General features: G+C 62.7%; 1 protein-coding gene across 1 annotated transcript; it reads left to right on the top strand.

Moving 5' to 3' along the window:
• Positions 1-9,853: 9,853 nt before the first annotated feature.
• Positions 9,854-15,136, top strand: SOX8 (SRY-box transcription factor 8). Its single transcript, XM_032144882.2, has 3 exons — positions 9,854-10,510; positions 11,886-12,118; positions 12,858-15,136. The coding sequence occupies exons 1-3, from the start codon at positions 9,858-9,860 to the stop codon at positions 13,541-13,543; spliced, it is 1,572 nt and encodes a 523-aa protein (XP_032000773.1). The 5' UTR covers positions 9,854-9,857; the 3' UTR covers positions 13,544-15,136.
• Positions 15,137-21,632: the final 6,496 nt, after the last annotated feature.

Here is a 21,632-nt window from a genome sequence, read left to right as displayed (position 1 = left end):
CACAGCCCAGCTCCTGCCAGCCCTTGGGACTGGACTTCAAGCTGTGGGGGAAGAAGGGGACTCAGGACTCAGGAGGGAAGGGCTAACTGCCCAATGCCCCAAACAGAACCTGAAGGAGGACGCTAGCACTCTACATTCTGATGACTGGAGCGGGGTTCTGGGGTCTGATCCGGAGTGGGTGCTAGGAAGGGCTGGGGTCATAGGCATTCCTTAGAGGAAGGAAAGGGTGTGAGGCCAGAGTAGGCATTGGAGACCTAGGGATTATTGAATAAACCGTGGGGCGCTTAGAAGGAAGTCGTGGAAGTGCAGATTTCTCCTTATTCGTTTGTCAGAGCTCTTTACGTATGAAAAATCCTGTTCTTTTGTGTATATTGGAAATATTTGTCCTGGTTTTTTGTTTTTGTTTTTACATATTCTTCTCTTTCGCCTCTCTAGTGTTCCCAGTGTTTTGGCGTATAAATTATCGCCACTCGGTTGGTCAAATGACCCGTCTTTATTGCTTGTTTAATTACCTGTTTAATTATATCTTCACCACCTGTAGTGTGAGCCTTGTGTGGGCAGGGACTGACTGTGGACGTCGGGCCCCCAAGTCCAGGCCTGGCCAGCGGTGGCCAGAGCTTCCTCTCAGCCTCCAGCCTCCCTGTGTTGCTGGGGTCGTAGCATACGTGTACATCTTATGGTTTAATTCATTTTTAGTTTCCATTTCTTTTCTATGAAACCCCCCTTAGGAGCCCAGCTGTGAAGTGGGACCCTGTTAAAGATGTTGCAATGGGCGTGAACACGCAAACATCCTCCGCATGCTGGCCCAGCCTCCGGGAGCGTGGTGTGTGCCTGAGGGCTGGGAGCCTTGGGGATCGCAGGAGCCTTCGGCCCTGGCCGGCGCCCGGCTCCCAAGTCCCTTCGCAGAGCCCACGACCCGTACCTCTCCTCGTGACCTGCGGGCCAGCTTAGGAAGGGCCGGCACAGCCCACACTGTTCCCCTCCTCTGTGGGGAACAGGGAGCCCCACACCCTCGGACCACGCCTGCAGAGCGGGCCCTGTCTGGATGCCAGGCCTGCTAGGGGACGGACGGCGAGAGAGACTGCCCTGCATCAGGTGTGGCCCTGCGCTGTCCTCAGGTGGGGCTGCCCTCACAAGGAGCCTTTGTGCACAGCTTCCCCTCGCTGGGCCGAGCTGCTCTCCCTGCGAGGGGCACAATGGGGCATTGTGCAGAGCAGAAAAGGGCCTCTTGTTCCAGCTTCCAGTGCTCCGGGCTCCGGCTCTGCGTTTGCCCAGGGTGGGAGCAGTCAGCGGAAGGATCTGCTGGGAGCTCCTGTTCTCTCTGAGCTCAAGTTTCCCTCAGGGTCTGCTCTCTTGAGACGCTGACCGCAGGGGTCCCATCCACTGCCTAGAATGGCTCCAGAGCAGGTCACCGGGGGCAAGGGTTGGGCCGAGGAGAGGTGGACCAGCAGCTCTGTTCGTGCCCATTTCAGTCTGAATTTAATCAAAAGTGCACTGGATTATGATTCAGCCATAAAAAGGAATCCAGGAGCCGGGTGCGGTGGCTCAAGCCTGTCATCCCAGCACTTTGGGAGGCCGAGGCAGGTGGATCATCTGAGGTCAGGAGTTCAAGACCAGCCTGGCCAACATGGTGAAACCCTGCCTCTACTAAAAATACAAAAAAACTAGCCAGGCGTGGTGGCGGGCACCTGTAATCCCAGCTACTCGGGAGGCTGCGACAGGAGAATTGCGTGAACCCGGGATGTGGAGGTTGCATTGAGCCTAGATAGCGCCACTGCCCTCCAGAGTGAGACTCTGTCTCACTAAAATAAAATAAAATAAAATAAAAAGGAGTCCAGTTCTGACACATGCTACAACACAGGTGAACCTCAGAACATCAAGCTCAGCAGGACAGGACAGACGCAGAGGTCCTGTGTTGTGTGAGCCTATTTACACAAAACGTCCGGGGCGGGCAAAGCCACGGGGAAAGGAGGGAGCTCTGTGGTCCGGGTCTGGGGACGGGGAGTGGGGAGCAAGTGCTCTGTGGGTAGGACGTTTCCTTTTGGGCTGATGAGAATGTTCTGGAGCTAGGTGATGGCTGCCCAGCACTGCGAGGTGCTAAACACCACTGAGCCGTTCACTGGAAAGTGGCTTATTTCATGCTATGTGAATTTCGCCTCGAATTTTAGAAAAGTAAAATGAGGGTGGGCACCGTGGCTCATGCCTGTAATCCTAGCACTTTGGGAGGCCGCGGCGGGTGGATCACGAGGTCAGGAGATCGAGACCATCCTGGCTAACATGGTGAAACCCCGTCTCTACTAAAAATAACAAAAAAATTAGCCGGGCGTGGTGGCGGGCACCTGTAGTCCCAGCTACTCGGGAGACTGAGGCAGGAGAATGGCATGAACCCGGGGGGTGGAGCTTGCAGTGAGCCGAGATCGCACCACTGCACTCCAGCCTGAGAGACAGAGCGAGACTCCGTCTCAAAAAAAATAAAAAAAAATCAAAGTAAAATGAAAACAAAAGAAAAACAGACAGCCCTGCCCTGGTGTTTCAGAATCGCCCGGAAGGCGCTGTCACCTGTCGGAATACGTCGTGTCATTTACACTCACCTTACTTGTCTATACTAAGGAGCATCTGGCAGTTTAAAAATAACATTTGGATACAGGTGTGTCTTATTCCCTAAGAAGGCACTTCACTTAAAAACAGAGGCTTCTCTGCAAACCCAGAGTGAGCTGCAGTGGCCGGGAGATCGGCCAGGTGGGGTCCTTTCACCCTGCAGCTCAGCGCCCTGTGGCCACAGGCACGTGGGCTCTGCCCTGAGCGCCTCACACCAACCCGAGGCTGGAGGAGGAGGGCGCCCTGAGCTTGCCCTGTCAAGCAAAAACTCTAATAGAAAAAGCCAGGCTGACCCAGGAGAGGCCTGAGGGAGTGGAGATGAGGCTCAGCCACCCCAGGGCTGCCCAGTGCTGGGGAAGAAGACGCTGAGAAGAGGAGGAGAGTGGGGAGGGAGGCAGGGACTCCCCAAGAGCGCACAGGCTGAAGACTGGGCTGCCTCCCTGGAGACCCACCGACAAGCCTGCCTTAGGTGGGACCCTGTCCCCGCCGTCCCAGCCTGCGCCAGCACAGCCCCCAGGACCCAGGCACACACAAGCCCGTGGCTGGCCACGCTCCCAGCAGCTGCGGGCCGGCTTCAGGGAGGAATGAGCCCCTGTCAGCACCTCGTCCAGCTGTCCCCCAGCACCCCGGCCTGGCAGCTCCTGCCTCCTCGGGGCCATTGTCCCTGGCATGCGGTGGCAGCTGTCTCGGGCACCCACAGGAACCCAGTGTGGGCCTGAAGCTAATCGTGCACCCTTCATTTACCCCAATTTTTCATGTCCTGAAGTCTATGTATGGAAGGGGGGCCCAGGACCCATCGATGATAACATCTGTCGCCTCCTTCTGGAAGGGTGGTCAGTTTGGGCAGATCCTGCCGTGACTGTCCAGCGGCCAACCCCCCCCCCCCCCCCCCCACATGAGGCTGGCAGGTGCGGGTGGGGGCTGAGAGAGCAGGTGTTGTGCCATTTGCTGGTTGTCCTGGGATGACGACTCACAGACGGCTGTTCTGCTTGGCTCACCCTGTCCTCTCCCTGCACCCTCAGCTACAGGCCACGAGTGTTCCCACCCCTGCACCCCAGAAGGAGATGCGGCTCCATGTGACCCTGGAAGCTGGCAAGCCATGGTTTCCAGACAGAGTGGAAAGCACAGCTCCCAATGGGGTGGTGGTCTCTGGTTGCAGGGCCCTATGTGAGGAAATGAATGTGTAATTTTTTTTTCTGTAGGAATCGTTCTGCACTGGAAGAAGCCTTGAAAGTTGCCTGGCCCAGAGGTCACAAACCAGAGCCCTGCGGGCTGAGCTCTACCCACAGTGTAGTTATCAGTCAGTGTAGCGGTCACCGACGGCCACATCGATGCTGCGTAACAAACAGCCTCAGAGCCCGGCGTTGTGTGTTGCTGGGCGGTGCTGACCATGCCCAGGGCCAGGCGTCAAGAAAGGCAGGGGAAAGGCAGAGCTGGGCCTGTGCCCTCTGTCCCTTCCTGTGAGCCTCGAGCAAAGCTTTGCCGAAGGCTCTCATGCGAACCAAGGCCACAGAGGAACCACGCTCCCTGCTCCCACCTTGCCCCTCATACCCACCTGAGGGCATCTTAATTAAACCTTCCTTCCCCACGTTCAGAAAAATAAATACTTGGGAGACAGCAGAGACATTTTCACAGGGTGTGTTTTAATTTGCCTTTGGCACTAATGGGTCTCTGGAATGTTCCATCCTGGCTGGGGAGGTCAGGGCCTGAGCGGCCAGAGCCCATTTCGAGAAGGCAGGTTTTCCTTTGCGGCATGCTTATTTCAAGCACCATTTGGCCTCCTGGTTATACTTGAAATGGGGCTCGGTGTTGGCAGGTTTCAAACGTGGACATTCCGGGCAAGGGGCCTCATGAACTCTGAAGGTTGAGCTTGGAAGGACGGACACAGGTCTTGGCAGCCTGAGTGGGCACAAAGGCTGATTTTTCTGGAGTGACTCCTCTCCTGCTGATGGGCTGAGAGAACGCCCCAGGCCCTGTGTCCCTTCTCAGAGGAGCTCGGCCCCCCAGTGCCTGGGTCAGGGATGGGCTGGGGGCTGGGGCCCAGGGGAGCCAGGGCTGGTGTCCTACAAGGGCCCAAGGGCTGAAATGGAGCTGGGGTCCCTGGATCTAGGGGATGAGGGCCCAGAATGAGGCTGGGGTCTGGGGTTCAGTGGAGCAAGGACCAGGAATGGGGCTGCGATCTGTAGTCCAGGTGTCTGGCGTCAGACAGCACCCTCCTGTACAGGGCACATCTATACTGCAGGGTTAGGGACAGGATTTACTGCCACCAACGGAAGTGTTGATTCCAAGTCTCAGACACCACCCCCTGGCTGGGCCTCCCTTGGTAAGAGATGACGCTCTCTGGGAGGTCCTTGGTGCTCACCTCCCCGGCTGCTTGGGGCCCCAGGGCTCCTGCCTAGGGATGTTTTGGGGCTGCAGAAGGACCCTCTGCCCATTATCAGACGAGAAGTGCGGAGAGCAAATACGTGCTGTTGATGCCCCGCACCCCCACACTGAGAGTGGAGACAGGCCCAGCCGGAAGCTTGGGGACCCGCTCCCAGCCCGGAGTGACGGACGCTGAGCAGCAGGAGCACAGCTGTTCCCGACACATCCATGATCTGGGCGTGCACCTGTCGCTGGGGAGAGAGCAGCGCTGGTCTCCACGCTTTGGGCTAAGCATCGCCGGCTCCTTGAATCCTTTCCACATGGGAACAGCCTGGGCAGGGGTCCCCAGCGGTCAGTAGCTACTCCCGCCAGTGCGGGTTCACGGATCAGGAGGCTCCTGGTGTGTCAGGGGAGTGGAAGTGGAGATAGGGAGGGCTGGGCTGGAAATGCTCATCCTCTATGGAGGTCGGGGGCATCAGGAGGACCAGGAGGACATCTGGGCTGCCGGCAGAAGTGAGCTGCAGCAGGGCCAGCTCTGGCCACAGAGGCCCAGAAAGCACTGCTCCAGCGGGGTGCCAAGAAAGACTCACTGAGTGGTTTTCCACTGCCCTGTGAGCGCCAGGAAGCTTAAGGCACAGACAAGGCCAGTTCTCAGGCAGACGCCACCCCGGCCAACAGGCCAGCCTTGACCCAAACCGGAACTCATGCCCCAGCTGGCACTGTCAGCACCCGAGACAGTGAAGTACAGGGAGCTGCAACCCAGCCCAGAGCTCCAAGTGTGCATGGCCAAGAAGCCGACTCCCAAAGGGGGTCTTGAGAGGGGTCCTGCGAACCCCTCCTCTCCCCTGGAGACCCGTCCGGGGGCGGAGCCTTTCCCAGCCTCTGCTCACAGCCTGCGCCGGCCCAGCCTGTAGTCACTCTGTCTCTGCCAGACCAGCCGTCATTAAAAGCACCAATTAATCTCTCAGGCCGTGCCAGGACGCTGCCAACTGCCCCACGGGTGCTCAGGATGCAGGGGCTGGGAGGCCCGGGCCAGGGCTGTGCACACACCGGCTGCCAGCGGGTTCACGCCTGCTGGGCCCTCCCTGTGCTTCTGAGGCCGCACAAAAGATGGGCCGCCTGCCGCAGGGAGACGACAAGGGAGGACAGGCAAGAGGGAAGGGGTGCAGGAAGGAGAGACAGGAGGACAGGGGCCTCCAGGTGGTTTCCTGGAGCCTTCCCCCTTGACCTGGGCCAACATAACAACAGTGCCACACACACACACACACCACACATACACCTGCAGATCACAACCAAACACACACACACCATACACCTGCCACACACACACCCTTACACATAAACCAACACACATCACATACACCACATAATCCATACACAACCAACATACACAATACCCCATTAAAATCATAAAAAACATCACACCACACATAACAATCACACACCCACACACCATATACATACACCACACACTATACACGCACCACACACACCGTAAACACACTCCATACATACACCCCATACACATACCACACATTACATGCCATACAAACACACATACCACACACCTATATCCTCACACATACACCACACACACATATACACGAACACATGCGCCTCCGGGGCCGCCATCCCGAGGAGCCACAGGTAGGGTGGGGCGGTCTCTCATCTGGAAGCATCCCCCAGGCCATCCCTGCACCATCTCATGGGCAGCAGAGTCTGTCCACCCACATTCTTCTCTGCAGCTGTCCTTGGTGCCCAGGCCAGGGCATGTGGAGCTACAAATGTCATCTATACCAGCTCTCCACGCCCGGCACTCACGGCCCAGGGGACAGCCCTGGTCCAGGTTCCCCCATCAGGTTATACTTGAAATGTATACTCCCCCTGAAACCGCAAGGCCCACTAGCAGGTGGTGAGGTCAGGGTGGGCGGGGCCATGCAGACACGGCAGAGCCAGCCCCAGCTGAAGGGCTGGGGCAGGGATGGGAGATAGGGGAGGAGGGTGTGCAGGTCCCCCCTGGATGAGGACATGGGCCCATCAGGTGGACTCAGAGGTGGCTCCGATGGCTGCTCCTCCACTCTCCATCCCTGGGTCCCTCTCTTGTCATCAGACACTCTGCTCTAGCTTCCCCAGGGAACACGCTGGCCTCTCCCTGCAGGAGGTCAGAAGCTTCAGGGCTCAGCTTAAATGACACCAAAGATGCTTTCCCAGACCATCCTTCCTGACGTCCCCGCCTCTGAGAGGTGCTTTTGGAGTTACCTGCTGCCCGCCTCCCTCCACAAGGCCAGCGTCTGTGGGGCAGGGGCTGTGAGGGTGGTCCGGCTCCGGCCTGTGTGGTAAAGTGCCTGGCACACAGCAAGTGCTTAATTAATACCTGCTGACACTCAAACCATCCTGACACCTCCCTCTCTGAAAGCCCCATCCCAGCGTCCTCTCAGGCCTGGTGGCTCGCACCCACGGAGCACAAGGTCGTTTTCCTGGGGACTTCAAGGTGGACCAGAGATGACTCTGGAAGGGGGCTTCTGGGCACCACCCTGCATGGGGATCCTCACCCACATACTGCCCTCCCGGGAGTGCACCAACACGTCCTCAGCTGGCTGACCTAGACCCCCACCACCCCGCCGCAGAGACTCCCCACCTCCCCACCCCTCCCGTGGCAGCCTGCACACCCAGCACCTCCCCTGGTGGTCACTGCAACCTGGGGAAAGGAGCAGGCACTGGTGGAGCTCGAGGCAGGGTCTCGATTGCGCAGAGCACCGTGCCCCAGAGTCAGGGCCTGGACGCCACCCCCAACCTCAGGCTCCCTTCCTCCAGGGGTGCTGGAGTCCCACACCTGTGTCCCAGGGACTTGAAGCTTCCTTGGTGGATGGGGAGCCAGGAAGAGGCCACCCTGCCTGCTCGCAGACCTAATGCAACTTTGCTTTTCTTTGGCAAAGAGGAGCTCTCCGTGGAGGTCCTCACCCAGATGGCACCGTGAGCCTGAGTGGGCGGTGTCTGCTCTCCCAGGGGCAGGGGGTGGAAGGTGGCACAGTTTGGGTCGGGCCCCCACCCTCGCTGCCTCCACTTAAACCCCCACTTCTGCCTGCCTCCATCCCAGGCCTAACGGATGAGTTCCGTGGGCGCCCCAGGCGATGCTCTGAGGGCCACGGAAGGATGCGGGGACCCTGAGCGGAGGGCAGGACCTCCAGGGCGAAGGGGCACTGCAGACGGAGGTGTGGATCTTCCCAGGCAGGTGCCAGAGCCAAGCGAGACAGTGGGGCGGGGAAGAGAGGGCAGGCCAGGCTGGCAGCCAGCTCCCCACCTACGATGCGTGGAACCTCCCAGCGCGCAGTCCGTCTCCCCACCGTTGCTTCCTCTGACCTGGCCGAGGGGGCTATCCCCTTGCAGAGATGAGACCCGCCCTCCCGGCAGGTGGCACGGCCCTTGCTCTTCAGCCTGGAGGCCAAGGCTTCCTCCACAGGCCCTGGCCCCCTCAGCTCCGGACCTGCCTCGGGTTGTTCCCAATGCAAAGCAGCAGGGGCCCCGGGATCTGCGGTCGGGGACGGGCGGCCGCTGGGGGCACCAGCTGTCGGCCTGGCCAGAATAGGGGATAGGAGGCGCGTCCTGCGCGGTCGGTGGCGTCCCCAGGTGGGTGCGGTGCGCTGGCAGTAAGCGGCAGCACGACCCCCGACTTTGCATCTGGACTTTTCTGGTAACCGACCAGCTCCTTCTGCCCGCCGGGCCGGGGAGACCGCGTGGCTCAGGGGCTGCGGCGGCCACCGGCCCGGGCGTGGGGGCTTTGGGGGCACCGGCGCGGTAGGTCACCCGGGTTTCGCGGGCCGCAAGCTCGGAGACGCGCGTGTCCCGCGTTGGCTGCCTGACCCGGAATGGCGCAGCCCCTTCGCCTCCAGCGCGCTGGTTGAAAGGATCCGAGCCACCCTCGGGGACGGCCGGGCCGAGGCCACCTCGCGGGGGCGGCCTTGGGCGGGGACCCAGACCCGCGGTTGGGCGTTCCCCTCGTGGGGGGCAATGTCCCCTCTCCGACCCCGCGGTCCCCACCAGCGCGGCACACCCCGCCCTCTCCCCGCCTCCGCAGGAGCCCAGGGCTCACAGGCTCGGAGCGGCCTCCGCCTCTGCCGGACCACCCAAGGACGCCCCGCCGGAGGGGCCTCCCCGCCCCCGAGCCCCGGGTCACGCCCGGAAGGCCCGGGGCCCCCGCGTCCGGCCACGCCATCCGCCCGGCGGCCCCAGGGACTCAGCGCCGGGGTCAGCGCAGGCCCCGCCCAGCGCCCCCGCCCCCTCCAGCTGCCCGGCCCCCGGGACCGCGCCTCCGCCCGCGCTCTCCACGCTCGCACCCGTATGGGGAGGGCGGCCCGGGATCCCCCAGCTCCGAGCCGCGGCCCCGTGGCGCGCGTTACCTGGACGTGCGCTGCCCGCAGACTCTGGATGAGCTGGGCCTGGGCGCTGCGCGGCGGAACCGACCCTGTCCTGGACCGCAGGCAGCAGCTGACCCCGCGCCACCGGCCTGTGGGCGAGACCTCGGGCGCGAGACGGGCTGTGTGTGTGTGTGTGTGTGTGTGTGTGTGTGTGTGTGTGTGTGTCGGGGGAGGGACCCGAGGACCCGCTTCCTAGCTGAGCGTCAGGACGGGGGGGCGGACTCCCAGGAGCCGCGCGGCGCCCGCAGAAGAGAGGAAGCGCCGGAGACCCCCCTGCGCCCACCCGGCCTCCCTGCTCCGCTTCCCTTCCCGGGGCTCCGGAGAGGGGAGCTCCAGGCGTGGGGCGCCGGGCCCACGTGGTGCGGCGCCGGGCGGGGCAGGCGGGGGCGCGGCGAGAGCTGCGGAGCTTTCTTTATGGGGGGGGGGGGGGGGGGGGGCCGGCCGGGCTCCGCCTCCGGGGGATCGGGGCGCGCTCCGCCAATGGGTAGCCGGGCGCGGGGCGGGGCCGCGGGGCCGCAGCTTAAAGAAACTTGTTGCGGGTCCCGGAGCGGGAACCGAGCGTCGGCGGCGGTGGCGGCGGCGGCGACGGCGGCAGGGGCGAGGGTCGGGGCCACCGCGCGGCGACCTCGGGTCCCGGAGCGGCCGCAGGGCAGCCCCGGGCGCCGGCCCCGGTGCGCGTCTCCTGTGCGCGCCCCTCCGCGCGCGGCCTCGATGCTGGACATGAGTGAGGCCCGCTCCCAGCCGCCCTGCAGCCCGTCCGGCACCGCCAGCTCCATGTCGCACGTGGAGGACTCGGACTCGGACGCGCCGCCGTCTCCTGCCGGCTCCGAGGGCCTGGGCCGCGCGGGGGGCGCGGTGGGGGGCGCCCGGGGCGACCCTGCGGAGGCGGCGGACGAGCGCTTCCCGGCCTGCATCCGCGACGCCGTGTCGCAGGTGCTCAAGGGCTACGACTGGAGCCTGGTGCCCATGCCGGTGCGCGGCGGCGGCGGCGGCGCGCTCAAAGCCAAGCCGCACGTGAAGAGGCCCATGAACGCCTTCATGGTGTGGGCGCAGGCGGCGCGCCGCAAGCTGGCCGACCAGTACCCGCACCTGCACAACGCCGAGCTCAGCAAGACGTTGGGCAAGCTGTGGCGGTGAGTGCTGGCGCCCCGGGGGCGGGATTCGGGACCTTGGCCGCCCCTGGTCTCGGACTGCGAGCGGGGGCCTGGAGGGCGCAGAGCTCGCGGAGGTGGCGGCCACACGCAGGCTCCGGGCTCTGCACCCCGGGCGAGTGTCAGGGCGGGTCCCCGTGGAAAAATCCTCTGGCCAGCCGGGGTCCGGCGCAAGGTATGGGAGTCGGGATCCGCGGAGGGCAGCGCCTGGGGTGTGCACCCTCGTGGCGGGTGCGCTCCGGAGCCAGTTCTGCTGGCGGGGAACACCCTGCGGAGGGCCATGGCTGGCACCCCGACGTGCCCTCCAGCTGCTGCGAGTGGCCCCAGCCCCGGGAGGCCCGCCCGGGACGAGAGCCAGTTGCATGCGGCTCTCTGGAGGTGCCCCCTGCTTAGAAAGCGCTCAGCTCCTCCGGCTCCTGGACCACCCATGGGGAGGGAGTGGGGCAGGCTGATGGGTGGGCAGCAGGTTTGCCTACGAGTACCCTCTCCGCAGTTTCTCCCTCTCCTGGCCACCCTCGGCCCGAAGCAGAGAGGCAGGAGTGGAGATGACAGGGTGCACCGTGTGCACGCCTTGGCGTGGTGGGGCCGGTCGGTTTTCCAGAAATCGGGACTGCAGTGTGAAGAACTTGCCGCTCAGGACAGGCCGCCCCCACCAAGTGTCCTCTGCTTGGTTTAAAATGGTTCTCTTGGTTTGGGGCTCTGGTTCCCGTATCCTGCTCCTCACCTGGAAGAAGGGAGCTTGGAGCTTGCGTATTTGCATCTCCTGCCTTCTGTCTGGATCTAGGGTTCAGCCACGGGGCGCTGTGGACTGCAGACCCCTGCTCCCCCAAGTCCTGCCCCACAGGCGGTTGGAGGTGAGCTTCGAGAAGAGTCCCAGGGAATGTGTCCTGAGGCTCAGTGAGGACGGGTGCCTGGGCCCTGCCAGGGCTTCTGGGTGTCTGGGAATGGAGGGACAGCAGCCCAGCTGCCCGCCGAAGGTCGGCACCGTTCCCGGGAAGCCTCGCTTTTGTCCACCGCCGGCTGGGTCCTGCCCGCCTCCCCCGCCTCCGTTAGCCTCAGAGGGAGGGAACAGCAGGCCTGGAATGGGGGGAAGTAGAAGGAGGAAGATGGGAGGCGTGGGGCTTGTTCTTCTTTGGCTGTCGTAAGCATACCAACCTCCCCAAACAGGCGCCGGCTGGTTCTCCCAGAGGAGTGTACTGCCTGGTGCCACAGGAGGCCCCGGAGCGCACGGCAGGCGGGTTTCCCTGGTCAGAGCCTCCCGGCCCCGGCCTCCGCTGCCGGTGCCCCCTGTGGTGTGTGCCTGCGCCGAGGGCACAGTGGGCACCGTGGCCATCCCTGCCTCTGCCCTGTGCTGCAGCTTGCTGAGCGAGAGCGAGAAGCGGCCCTTCGTGGAGGAGGCAGAGCGCCTTCGAGTGCAGCACAAGAAGGACCACCCGGACTACAAGTACCAGCCACGGCGCAGGAAGAGCGCCAAAGCCGGCCACAGCGACTCGGACTCCGGCGCGGAGCTGGGACCCCACCCTGTCGGTGGTGCCGTGTACAAGGCTGAAGCAGGGCTTGGAGATGCGCACCACCATGGCGACCACACAGGTGGGCTCCAGGCCCCCGGCATCTCTGAGGGTCCCTGGTACGGGAGGCAGCTGTGGGGTTTCTGGCTGAGACGGGTGCATGATGGTGGAGGGGGGCAGGCGCCCTTGAGAGAACCAGGCCTTCGCCGGGTTCCCTGAAAAAGCTCCCAAGGCCCCGGCCGCCCCTGTTTTTGGTGCACGAGGGACCTGCTTAGCCGCCTTGAGTGCTGAGGGGCTGACAGCTTTGCTTGGCGGGGACCCCGAGAGGTGGTGTTTTCAGCAAGACTCAGTCCAATGCGGGCTCCTCTTCCCACACGGAGCCGCTGCCCACACGGCGCTCGGCAGCCCCAGCTTCAGGGCCAGACTGACAGGGTGGAGTCCTGCCGGGGCCTCGGTCAGGCTGGCTGACGCCCGCCAGCCTCAGAGTGCTTGGCCGGCCCGGGGGGAACAGGGTCTGTGTGGTCCCCCAGCGCCCTGTAAACGCCAGCTCTGGCCAGGCTGGGCCTGTCGGCTTCTTCCCCCCACCTTGGTCTCTGGGAGGGGCCTCGGATCTTCCCATAGCACAGCGCTTCACGGAATTTTCTCGGCCGAGGAGTGAGGTCTAGGTCTGACTTTGCTGGAATTTCTGGGAAATGTAAAGAAACAAAAAGCCGTTGATCCCCCTGGCAGTTAGTGCGGGCGTCCCTCCCCGTCCAGCCTGGCCGGCCCCACCGCCCCACAGAAGGGGCATTCATCCCTGAGGCCTGCTCTCCTGTCCCCAGGGCAGACCCACGGGCCGCCCACCCCGCCCACCACCCCCAAGACGGAGCTGCAGCAGGCGGGCGCCAAGCCGGAGCTGAAGCTGGAGGGACGCCGGCCGGCGGACAGCGGGCGCCAGAACATCGACTTCAGCAACGTGGACATCTCGGAGCTCAGCAGCGAGGTCATGGGCACCATGGACGCCTTCGACGTCCACGAGTTCGACCAGTACCTGCCCCTGGGCGGCCCTGCCCCACCCGAGCCCGGCCAGGCCTACGGGGGCGCCTACTTCCACGCCGGGGCGTCCCCCGTGTGGGCCCACAAGAGTGCCCCGTCGGCCTCCGCGTCGCCCACCGAGACGGGTCCCCCGCGCCCACACATCAAGACAGAGCAGCCGAGCCCAGGCCACTACGGCGACCAGCCCCGAGGCTCGCCCGACTACGGTTCCTGCAGCGGCCAGGCCAGCGCCACCCCGGCCGCCCCCACCGGCCCCTTCACCGGCGCACAGGGCGACTACGGCGACCTGCAGGCCTCCAGCTACTATGGCGCCTACCCCGGCTACGCACCCGGCCTCTACCAGTACCCCTGCTTCCACTCGCCGCGTCGGCCCTATGCCTCGCCCCTGCTCAACGGCCTGGCCCTGCCGCCCGCCCACAGCCCCACCAGTCACTGGGACCAGCCGGTGTACACCACCCTGACCAGGCCCTGAGGGCCCGGCTGTGGGGAGGGACTCGCGGGCGTCAGGGGGCAGCCTTGTCCCGGCCCAGTGTGCGTGGCCAGGGCGGGAGGGGCCCCGGTGGCTGAGCGCCATCAAGTGCCTGCTGAAGTCTGCAGGGAAACATGCTTGCCGCCCGTGGCCCTCGGCCTCCAGATGGCCACGCCTCCGCCGACGACAGACCAGCTCCCTCTCCCTTCTCTCTTTCTTTTTGAGGTGGCGGGATTATTCCACAAAGAAGGGCTGCCGTTTGGTCCCTCTTCTGTGAGGACTGGCAGCACCAACACCTTCCTTCGGTTTGCATCTCGGTAGAGGAGAAACGGCAGCACAGCCCAAGGACCAAAGGAGGGGGTGGCAGGGGCCTTGCAGGGCGCTGTGAGGTCCAGGCCCTGAGGTCCAGGCTGGCCTTGGCGCTGAAAGCCCCTGCACTCACGGCCACATTCCCTCGACAACGGCTGCACGGGCTGTCCGGGATTCGGGGTGTCTGCCCGCACACCCTCTGGGACGCGTCTGCTGGAGCATTTCCGGGACCCGCCTGTCAGATCTGAGGCGTCTCTTGGCTGACAGAGTGCGCCCGCGCAGTCTGGCTGTGATTAACACATCTCTCTTTTATTTTTATGTTTTTGATAATTTTTATTTTTGAAGCTTAAATGTGTTTCTTTTGAAAGCTGTTAAAGATGTATTTATGTTCTGTATTATTTTATCTTTAATTAACGAGGTAATTCGGGCAAAGAGTAGAATTTAAGACAAAACGGAAGCTGGGAAGCTTCCCTTGAGGGCAGGCAGGAGGTGGGGTTGCCGCTGTTGGCCGGCATCACGTTGCTCGGCTTATGGGAGGCTGCCCTGGAGGGCCCGGATGTCCCAAGGTCCCTGGAGGACTGGGCCCCTCATGCCTGGAGCTTGGCAGCCGGAAACCCGAGGGAGGAGAAGGGATCTGCCTTGTGATACCTCTGATCAGGTTGGGGTGCCCCAGTACCAGTTTGGAGTTTGGGAAGCAGGACTCCGTCCCTGTGCCCGACTATGCCACGTGGTAGGACACATAGGACACAGGAATTCCTGGATCCTTGCCCACGACTGTGCCACATGGTAGGACACAGGACACAGGAATTCCTGGGAAGTGGTGGCTTCAGAAGTGATCTTGGCTCGCAGGCGCCAGTGCCACCTACCAAGCTGTGAAACTAAACCTTCTCCACTAAACGTCGTTAGGGCCTTAGTTCTAGGCGAGTAATACCTGATTGACCTGCACTGCTTCCCTTGTGTGCTGAGCGTAGAGCATACAATAGCGCCTACTTCACGGAACCTTGTGCCTTTAAACTTTGTAAATTTAAACACACCCGAGAAGTCGCTTCTTTGTACTTTTTCTACTTTTCCTACTTTTTTGTAGAAAAAAAGATACTGTCTCTGCTTCTATTTCTCTGGGGGTGGGGGTGGGGAGCGCCGCAGACCCGTTTTATGCAGCGTCTCCCTCGGCACCGCGTTCGGAGGACGCACCCTCACTCGCCTGCTGCCTTCGCTCCTTTCTGACCAAGCAACGCTAACTTTTGTACAGATTGATTTGATAAAATTAAACAAAGTGCTTTTTATGGATGTGGGCTGCATTTTGTGTGTTGCTTTGTGTGAGCCTGGGGCTCCCGGGGCAGAGGTGTCCAGCAAAGGCAGGATCAGGCTGTGCCACGCGGCCGCCGGCCTCACCCCAGTGCCCTCCACGCCGGGCGGCAAGGAGGGCGGCCACGAGCCCACCTGGACCCCCGAGCGGAAGGGGCAGCCCGTCGTGCCGCGAGGCGTCAGCAGGCTTCTGTCGGAGGGGAAACAGTCGTGCCCTTCGCGAATCCCGTCGCGGCCTCTGGGAACCGAGCTCCTCGTCTTCCTTCCTGGAGGCCCTCCTTGGTAGGCAAAATGGGTCTGGATGGGCCCGATTTGGGGCTGTGTTTTTCCTCCCAGGCGAATCTCAGAGCTGGTTTCTGGGTGGCTGTGCAACGCCAGGAAGTCGACGGCATCTTTCGGGCCTTGGCACGGAGCCAGGCTGGGAGCGGATGAAAGCGCCCTGCGGGAGCCGGCAGAGCTGTCTGGTTGGAGGCAAGTTTCTAGGGAGAAAATGGCTGTGGGAGTGACAGCCAGGGAGGGGCAGCCGGTCCCTTTGCCAGGTCTCCCGGGCACCTGAGGCTGGTGCAGGGGCGTCTCGGGGCTGGGGGCCGCCCCTAGAGTGCAGACACCAGACTTTTCAAGGCATCTTGGTCGGGGGTGGCAGAGGATGCACTGCTCACAGGAACCCAAATTCGAGAGACAGCTGCATCTACAATTTTAACAGGGTGGCTTGGGTAGGGGGCCACCCACCCCATCTCCTTGCCCGCCTGGCCGCCCTGCCCCTCACCCCACAGGGGGGATCCCGTTCCAGGGCCTGCCAAGAGCAGCAGGGGGAGGGGCTGTGCGGATTTATGACGGTTCCTTGGGGATGGGGTGTGCCAAGCCCCATGGGCGAGGAGGAGGCTGGGAGGGGGCTGCCGAGAGCCAGGTTCACAGACACCCGTCGCCTCCGCGGAACGGGCCCATCCCGTCCTGCGTCCAGCCAAGGGCTGTCCAGGCCCACACGTCCCTCAAAGCTCACACATTGACACCCCAGATGGGGAGAACCCAGCGTCCGGCTAGCCGGCAAAGCCAGCTCTGCCCCTGGGCTGCCCCGCGACACGCTTTGGGGCTTGCCAGGTTCCCAGGGGCTGGGAGGCCCTGCCAGTTTTGTGTGGACTTGGCAGGGCTGCTGCGAGTTAACTCCTGGGGTCCCAGGCCCTGCGTCTCACTGGTGTGTGCCCTAGCGGAGGAAAACCTCATGTCCCCGTCCCAGGTGTGCCTGGGTCCCGGGTGTGTTCCTGTGGGTTTTCCAGTATCTGAGTTTCGTGAAGGTGAGGGAGTGCCACCCTGTCCTGGCGCGTCTACACCCTGCCCGGCTGAGGGGCACACGGACACCTCCTCCCCCACGGACACCTCCTCCTCCTGCACAGCCCCGCCCTTTGTCCCTGCCCCTCCCATCCCTCCTCTCTGGGGGTCCCCCTCTGGCAGGGCTCATGGCTTCCCCCTTCGGCACTGGATGCTGGCCCTGGAGTCTCCAGGTGCCGGTCCCCCTCCCCCAGTGCTTCACAGAGGAGGGGGCCGGAGTGGGTGCCCCAGGGGTCAGAACTCTCTGCCCTGGTCTCCCGCTGCTGGGGGTTTTGCTGGAGACAAGTCCTCCAAGAACACCAGGCTGAAGACGACGTTTCCAAGCTGGCCTCGCCCCAAGCCCAAGCTTCCCTGCGCCCGGTCCTCCTGAGAGCGTTGGGTCCCAGGACAGGCCGGCTGGGACAGTTCCTCATTTTCCACGCCCTCACCCTCCACAGAGAGCATTGCCTCTGATCTCAGCTGAACAGAATGCCCTGTTCAGCCCCAAAAGGGGAAATGGCATTGGTGATCCACCCTGGATTCTGATAGGCTGGAAAAGCCCGTCTGGTCTTCCTGGGACAGAAGCGGCCTTAGGAGCAGGTTATCGGTGTGGGTGTGAGTTCACAGCTGCGTGGCCGTTCCTTCCCAAGAGGGCCTGTGTCCTCCCAGCAGCTGCCTGGGAGGGGCCTGAGGTCCCACTCTCCCGCCTCTCCTGGGCAGTGAGATTTGGGGTCCCGCTCGGTCTGCTGTGGCGTTGGGCCATAGTCAGAGGACCATCAAGTCCGGGGTGTCATGGATCCGGGGTCCTGGCCTGCTGTCTGGACCCCAGTCTTGCCTCCCCAGCCCAGGACGGAGGACCTTTCTCGACCTCTCTAGCTACTCCACACCTGCTGGGGCTGTGGCTGGAGGCTTGGGGGTCATGCTTCCGGGCGGTGACGCCACAACCACTAGACTCCAGACGAGCCCTGGACACCTGTGGGACGGTCACAGGGGCACATTCCAGCGGGCTCACAGCAGACCTGCGCCAGTCAGGACCCAGTCTCGGGCAGCGAAGCCAGCACTTGGTTTGAATCCCTCCGGGGCAGTGTAGACCCCAGATGAAGGAGATGGGTGCTTCTTTGCCTTCTTCTCAGGCAAAGAAGCACCCCCGAGGGAAGGAGACGCAGCCCAGCGCTGCCCCCAAGCCTCAGCCGGGCCCTTCCTGCAGGACTGCAGGGGCATCAGGCAGGTGATGGAAGCCAGAGGCTCAGATCGCCTGCTGCCCCGGCCCTGCCAGTGACAACATCTGCTTCTCTCTCCTGGGACCAGAGGCCCCACCCCTGCTCCCCACAGCCTGGCTCTGCCAGCCCAGTCCTGAGGCCACTGCAAACAAGGGGCCTGTGGCCTCCTGATTACTCACTGGCCCTCGGCTGCCTGGGAGCTGCAGGGACCCACCTGGGCCCCCTACCACCAGGGAAGCCCAGTATTCCCAAGAGCTGGGGGAAGGGAAGGGAAGGGAAGGGAAGGGGGGGGAGCTGGCTGTCCCTCCACCTCCCGTCTGCCCTTCAGAGGCATCATCTAACGTCCCTGGCATCCCCTCTCATTCTGGTGTCCCCTGTGTTCTAGAGGAAGCATAGACTGTCTCCAGGATGGGCTGTGGGAGCTATGGGGCTCCCAGGGGGGCAGGAGCCCTCAGGGGAGAGGGGTGGGGCACATGGGTGCACAGGAAGGCCGTCCTGGAGCAGAGCAGCGTGGGGCCAAGCCCTGTGTCTTCTGCTGCTTCTCACTGGCTCTGGGGCAGGTGGCTTCCTCACCTGCACGATGGGAATGACCCTGGAGCTCTGGGGAACTTGGTGAGATCAGGACCTTCCCCCAGCAGTGCCCCCCAGGTGCCTGACGTGCTCTTGTGCTGTTGGTGGTATTATTACCACCTCGGGCCACGCGATGACCCTTTTGCTTATCTGCAAAGTAAAGCGGGTTTGGCAGCAAGAAAATCAAAGTGAAACTGGTGAAGAAAGTGCCAGCCTCACGAGCCCCCCGGGACCCAGACCCAGTGAGCGCCCCTCCTGCTGCCTCCTGCTGTGTCTGGGGCGTCCACACCGCCGCCCCACAGGAAGGCAGGACAGGCTGCTTGCCAGGTGGCCTCCCGTGCCTCAGTTTCCCCAGTGACCCCGAGCCGGTGAGAGCTCTGCTGAGCTGCCCCAGGGATTAACTGAGCTGGGCTTGGTGTGGCTGAGGCCAGCACGCTGGTCCTGCCCCTCTTGTTGGTCAAATCTCAAGCCGACTTGTCCCAGGACCCTGGGTCCTGTGTGTGGCAGATGCTCTTCCCCGCCTGCCCCGGACCCCGCCTTCCCCATGGGCCTACGGCCAGGACTGGAGGACTTGCCCCAGCCTAGGTTGGCCCCCTGGCCAGGGGACCGTCCAGGATCCCCAGGCCCAGGCCCACTGAGGTCTGCCACGGACAAGCATAAGACGCCCAGGACCCCCTTCCTTGGCAGCGCCCAGACAGGCCCAGGCCCGGCTTCTCCCCCAGGGCAGCTGGCGGCTGCATAAGCCCTGCTCCCCCAGGGCCCTGGCAAAGGCCGAGCACCCAGCCCAGGAGACTCCACAAAGGGTTAAGGGGCGCAGGCGGCTGTGCCCACAGTGGGGCGGAGCAGCCGGGGCTGGTGCTGGGCCAGGAGCACGGGCGAAGGCGCTGCATTTTAATGAATCGTTATTGCCGGCGAGGCCTTTGTCTTTCTTTATCCGGTGCACAATAAAAGAATTAATTAGACAGAAAATGGCAGGGCAAGGAACTGACAAGTCATTACGGGCTGCTGAATGACCGATGAGATGCAGCCGGGAGGCTCTGGCCGGCTCCGGAATGATAATGGCCGGCGGGTGCTTCGTATGCGCGACCAGCAGCCCTCTGTGCCAGGCACTGTGGTGCTGCCGTTGTGGCCGGCAGACCTGCGGTCCTGCCTCTCCGAGCAGGGCAGGGAGCGGGAATGCCGGACAAAATCCGAGTATGAATTTCTGCGTCCGGACACGGCAATGAATGTTCAGATGTGGAGGGGACTTGGGCAGGTGGTTCTCAGACGTGGAGGGGACTTGGGCAGGTGATTCTGTCCTTTGGATGTGACTTCCCAGCTTGGGAACAGACATGGCGGCGGAGTGTGGTGGGGGCGCTCTGCACACTGCAGGCAGCAGGGGTGTAGGGAAGAGAGGGAGAAGAGGCAAGGAGAGGGGAGGGGAGTCTCAAAGGACCTGGAGAAGCCCTCCCCGGAGCCAGGCTGGGCCAGCATACAGCGTCAGCTGCTGCCACCATGGTTACTTAGACGTCACCGGGAAAAAGGGTCCCCCCCAACCCCCCCGCAGACCCAGTTCTCCCACTCAGAGGCTTCAAGCTCCTCATGGGTCTGCAGATTTACCCGTGACCAGGAAGCATCCAGATCAGAGCCGCCCAGCTAGGGGGGTGGAGGGAGAGGCTGGTGAAGGAACATACCCGGGGTCCCGCTGCCTGGTGTCCGTGTGGGAGGCTCCTGTCCCATCCCTGTGATCTGTGGCCCGGGAGCTGGATTCAGAAGCTGCCTGGAGCCCTGGCTCTACGGCTCTCTGCTGCTGGAAGGAGCATTTGTTTCCCGAGCTGGGCTGTAGGGAGGGGCAAGGCCCCAGACAGGTTGGAAGAGGGGCCTCTCCCACCCCAGGGGGTGACAGGGACATCAGAGGCCTCGCTGGGTGTGTCGGCCTCCAGTCAACAGCCCTTCCTAGGTTGAGTGTGAAGAGCAGGTGACATTCATGTGACACCACCGCTGTGGGCTTCGCCATGGAGCAGCCCCTAACATGGCTGGCCTGTCCAGCCGGGGGCCGTGCCAACATCCTTTCCTGCAATCGGCACTGAGGTCCTGGAGAGGGACACGGGCAGCCCCAAGTGACGGATGAAAGAGCCGCTCACACAGACTATTCTCTGTTCACGGACACGAGCCCTGGCCGGGCAGCAAGGCCATGTCCAAGAGCTGCTGGACGTGAGTCCTGGGCCTGCCAGACCCTCATGGGGAGGGGGCTGCTCTGCCCAGAGGACAGTTCCTGCATGCGGGCAGGGGCCTGGGGGTCCCTGGGTAGAGGGGGCTGAGATGGACTGTCCGGGTGGGCTCCACGCAGAGCAGAGGCCGGTCCTGTTTCCGGGTACTGAGCATTGCTGGGCATCTGGACAGCACGGGGCAGCGTCACCTTCACTTCTGGCACTTGGCCTTCGACAGGGCGTGCGCCTGTGAGACGAGGGTGGGCCTGGACACCCTCCACATCACCTCCAAAGACGGGGTCTCTGCTCTCCTCCAATTTCTGGGGTCACTCTGGTCACCCAGGGATTTTGTTTGCTAAAGGAAGGGGTGGACAGGCTGGGCAGGGTAGCTCACGCCTGTAATCCCAGGACTTTGGGAGGCCAAGGTGGGCAGATCATGAGGTCAGGAGTTCGAGACCAGCCTAGCCAATATGGTGAAACCCTGTCTCTACTAAAAATACAAAAATGATCTGGGCATGGTGGTGGGCGCCTATAGTCCCAGCTACTTGGGGGGCTGAGGCAGGAGAATCGCTTGAACCCGGGAGGTAGAGGTTGCAGTGAGCCAAGACCGTGCCACTGCACTCCAGCCTGGGCGATAGCGTGAGACTCCATCTCGGGGGAAAAAGAAAAGGAGGGGGTGGACAGAGGTGGTCAGAGGGCCTGGGGGACTGGCTCTAGAAACCCATGCCTTGTACCTTTTCCCCTGAGGGGAAAAAGAGTGTTAAGGAAGGGTCAAAGTTCACCCTGAGGCATGGCATCATGTGTCTAGGGGTTCAGACAGAGAAAGGAGTGAGACACTTGGCTCCCTAAAAACCCCCTGGTGTGTATGGCTTTAGACAAGCTGCTGGCCTCTCTGGCCTCAGTAGCCCATCTGCAAAATGGAGAGAATGGTGCCCACCTCCCCGGCAATGGCGCTCAGGAACACAGGAGAGGCTGGTGGGACAGGTGCTTACACAGGGTTTGGTTAGAAACAGCTACTCAACACACATCACCTGAAGTTGTCATTGAGCTACAGGGCTAGGACTCACACCTGCATATGATCAGCGGAAAGTCTGCCTGCTGGACAATGGTGACGTATACTCCATACACCTGCCCATCCACCCAACTGCCCATCCACCTACCTCCCATTCTCCATCCACCCACTCACCCATCCAC

The sequence above is a fragment of the Hylobates moloch genome, unplaced genomic scaffold (genome assembly GCF_009828535.3).
Source record: "Hylobates moloch isolate HMO894 unplaced genomic scaffold, HMol_V3 SCAFFOLD_23, whole genome shotgun sequence".
In the NCBI taxonomy this organism is placed as follows: domain Eukaryota; kingdom Metazoa; phylum Chordata; class Mammalia; order Primates; family Hylobatidae; genus Hylobates; species Hylobates moloch.
This window is presented reverse-complemented; position numbering and strand designations above follow the sequence as displayed.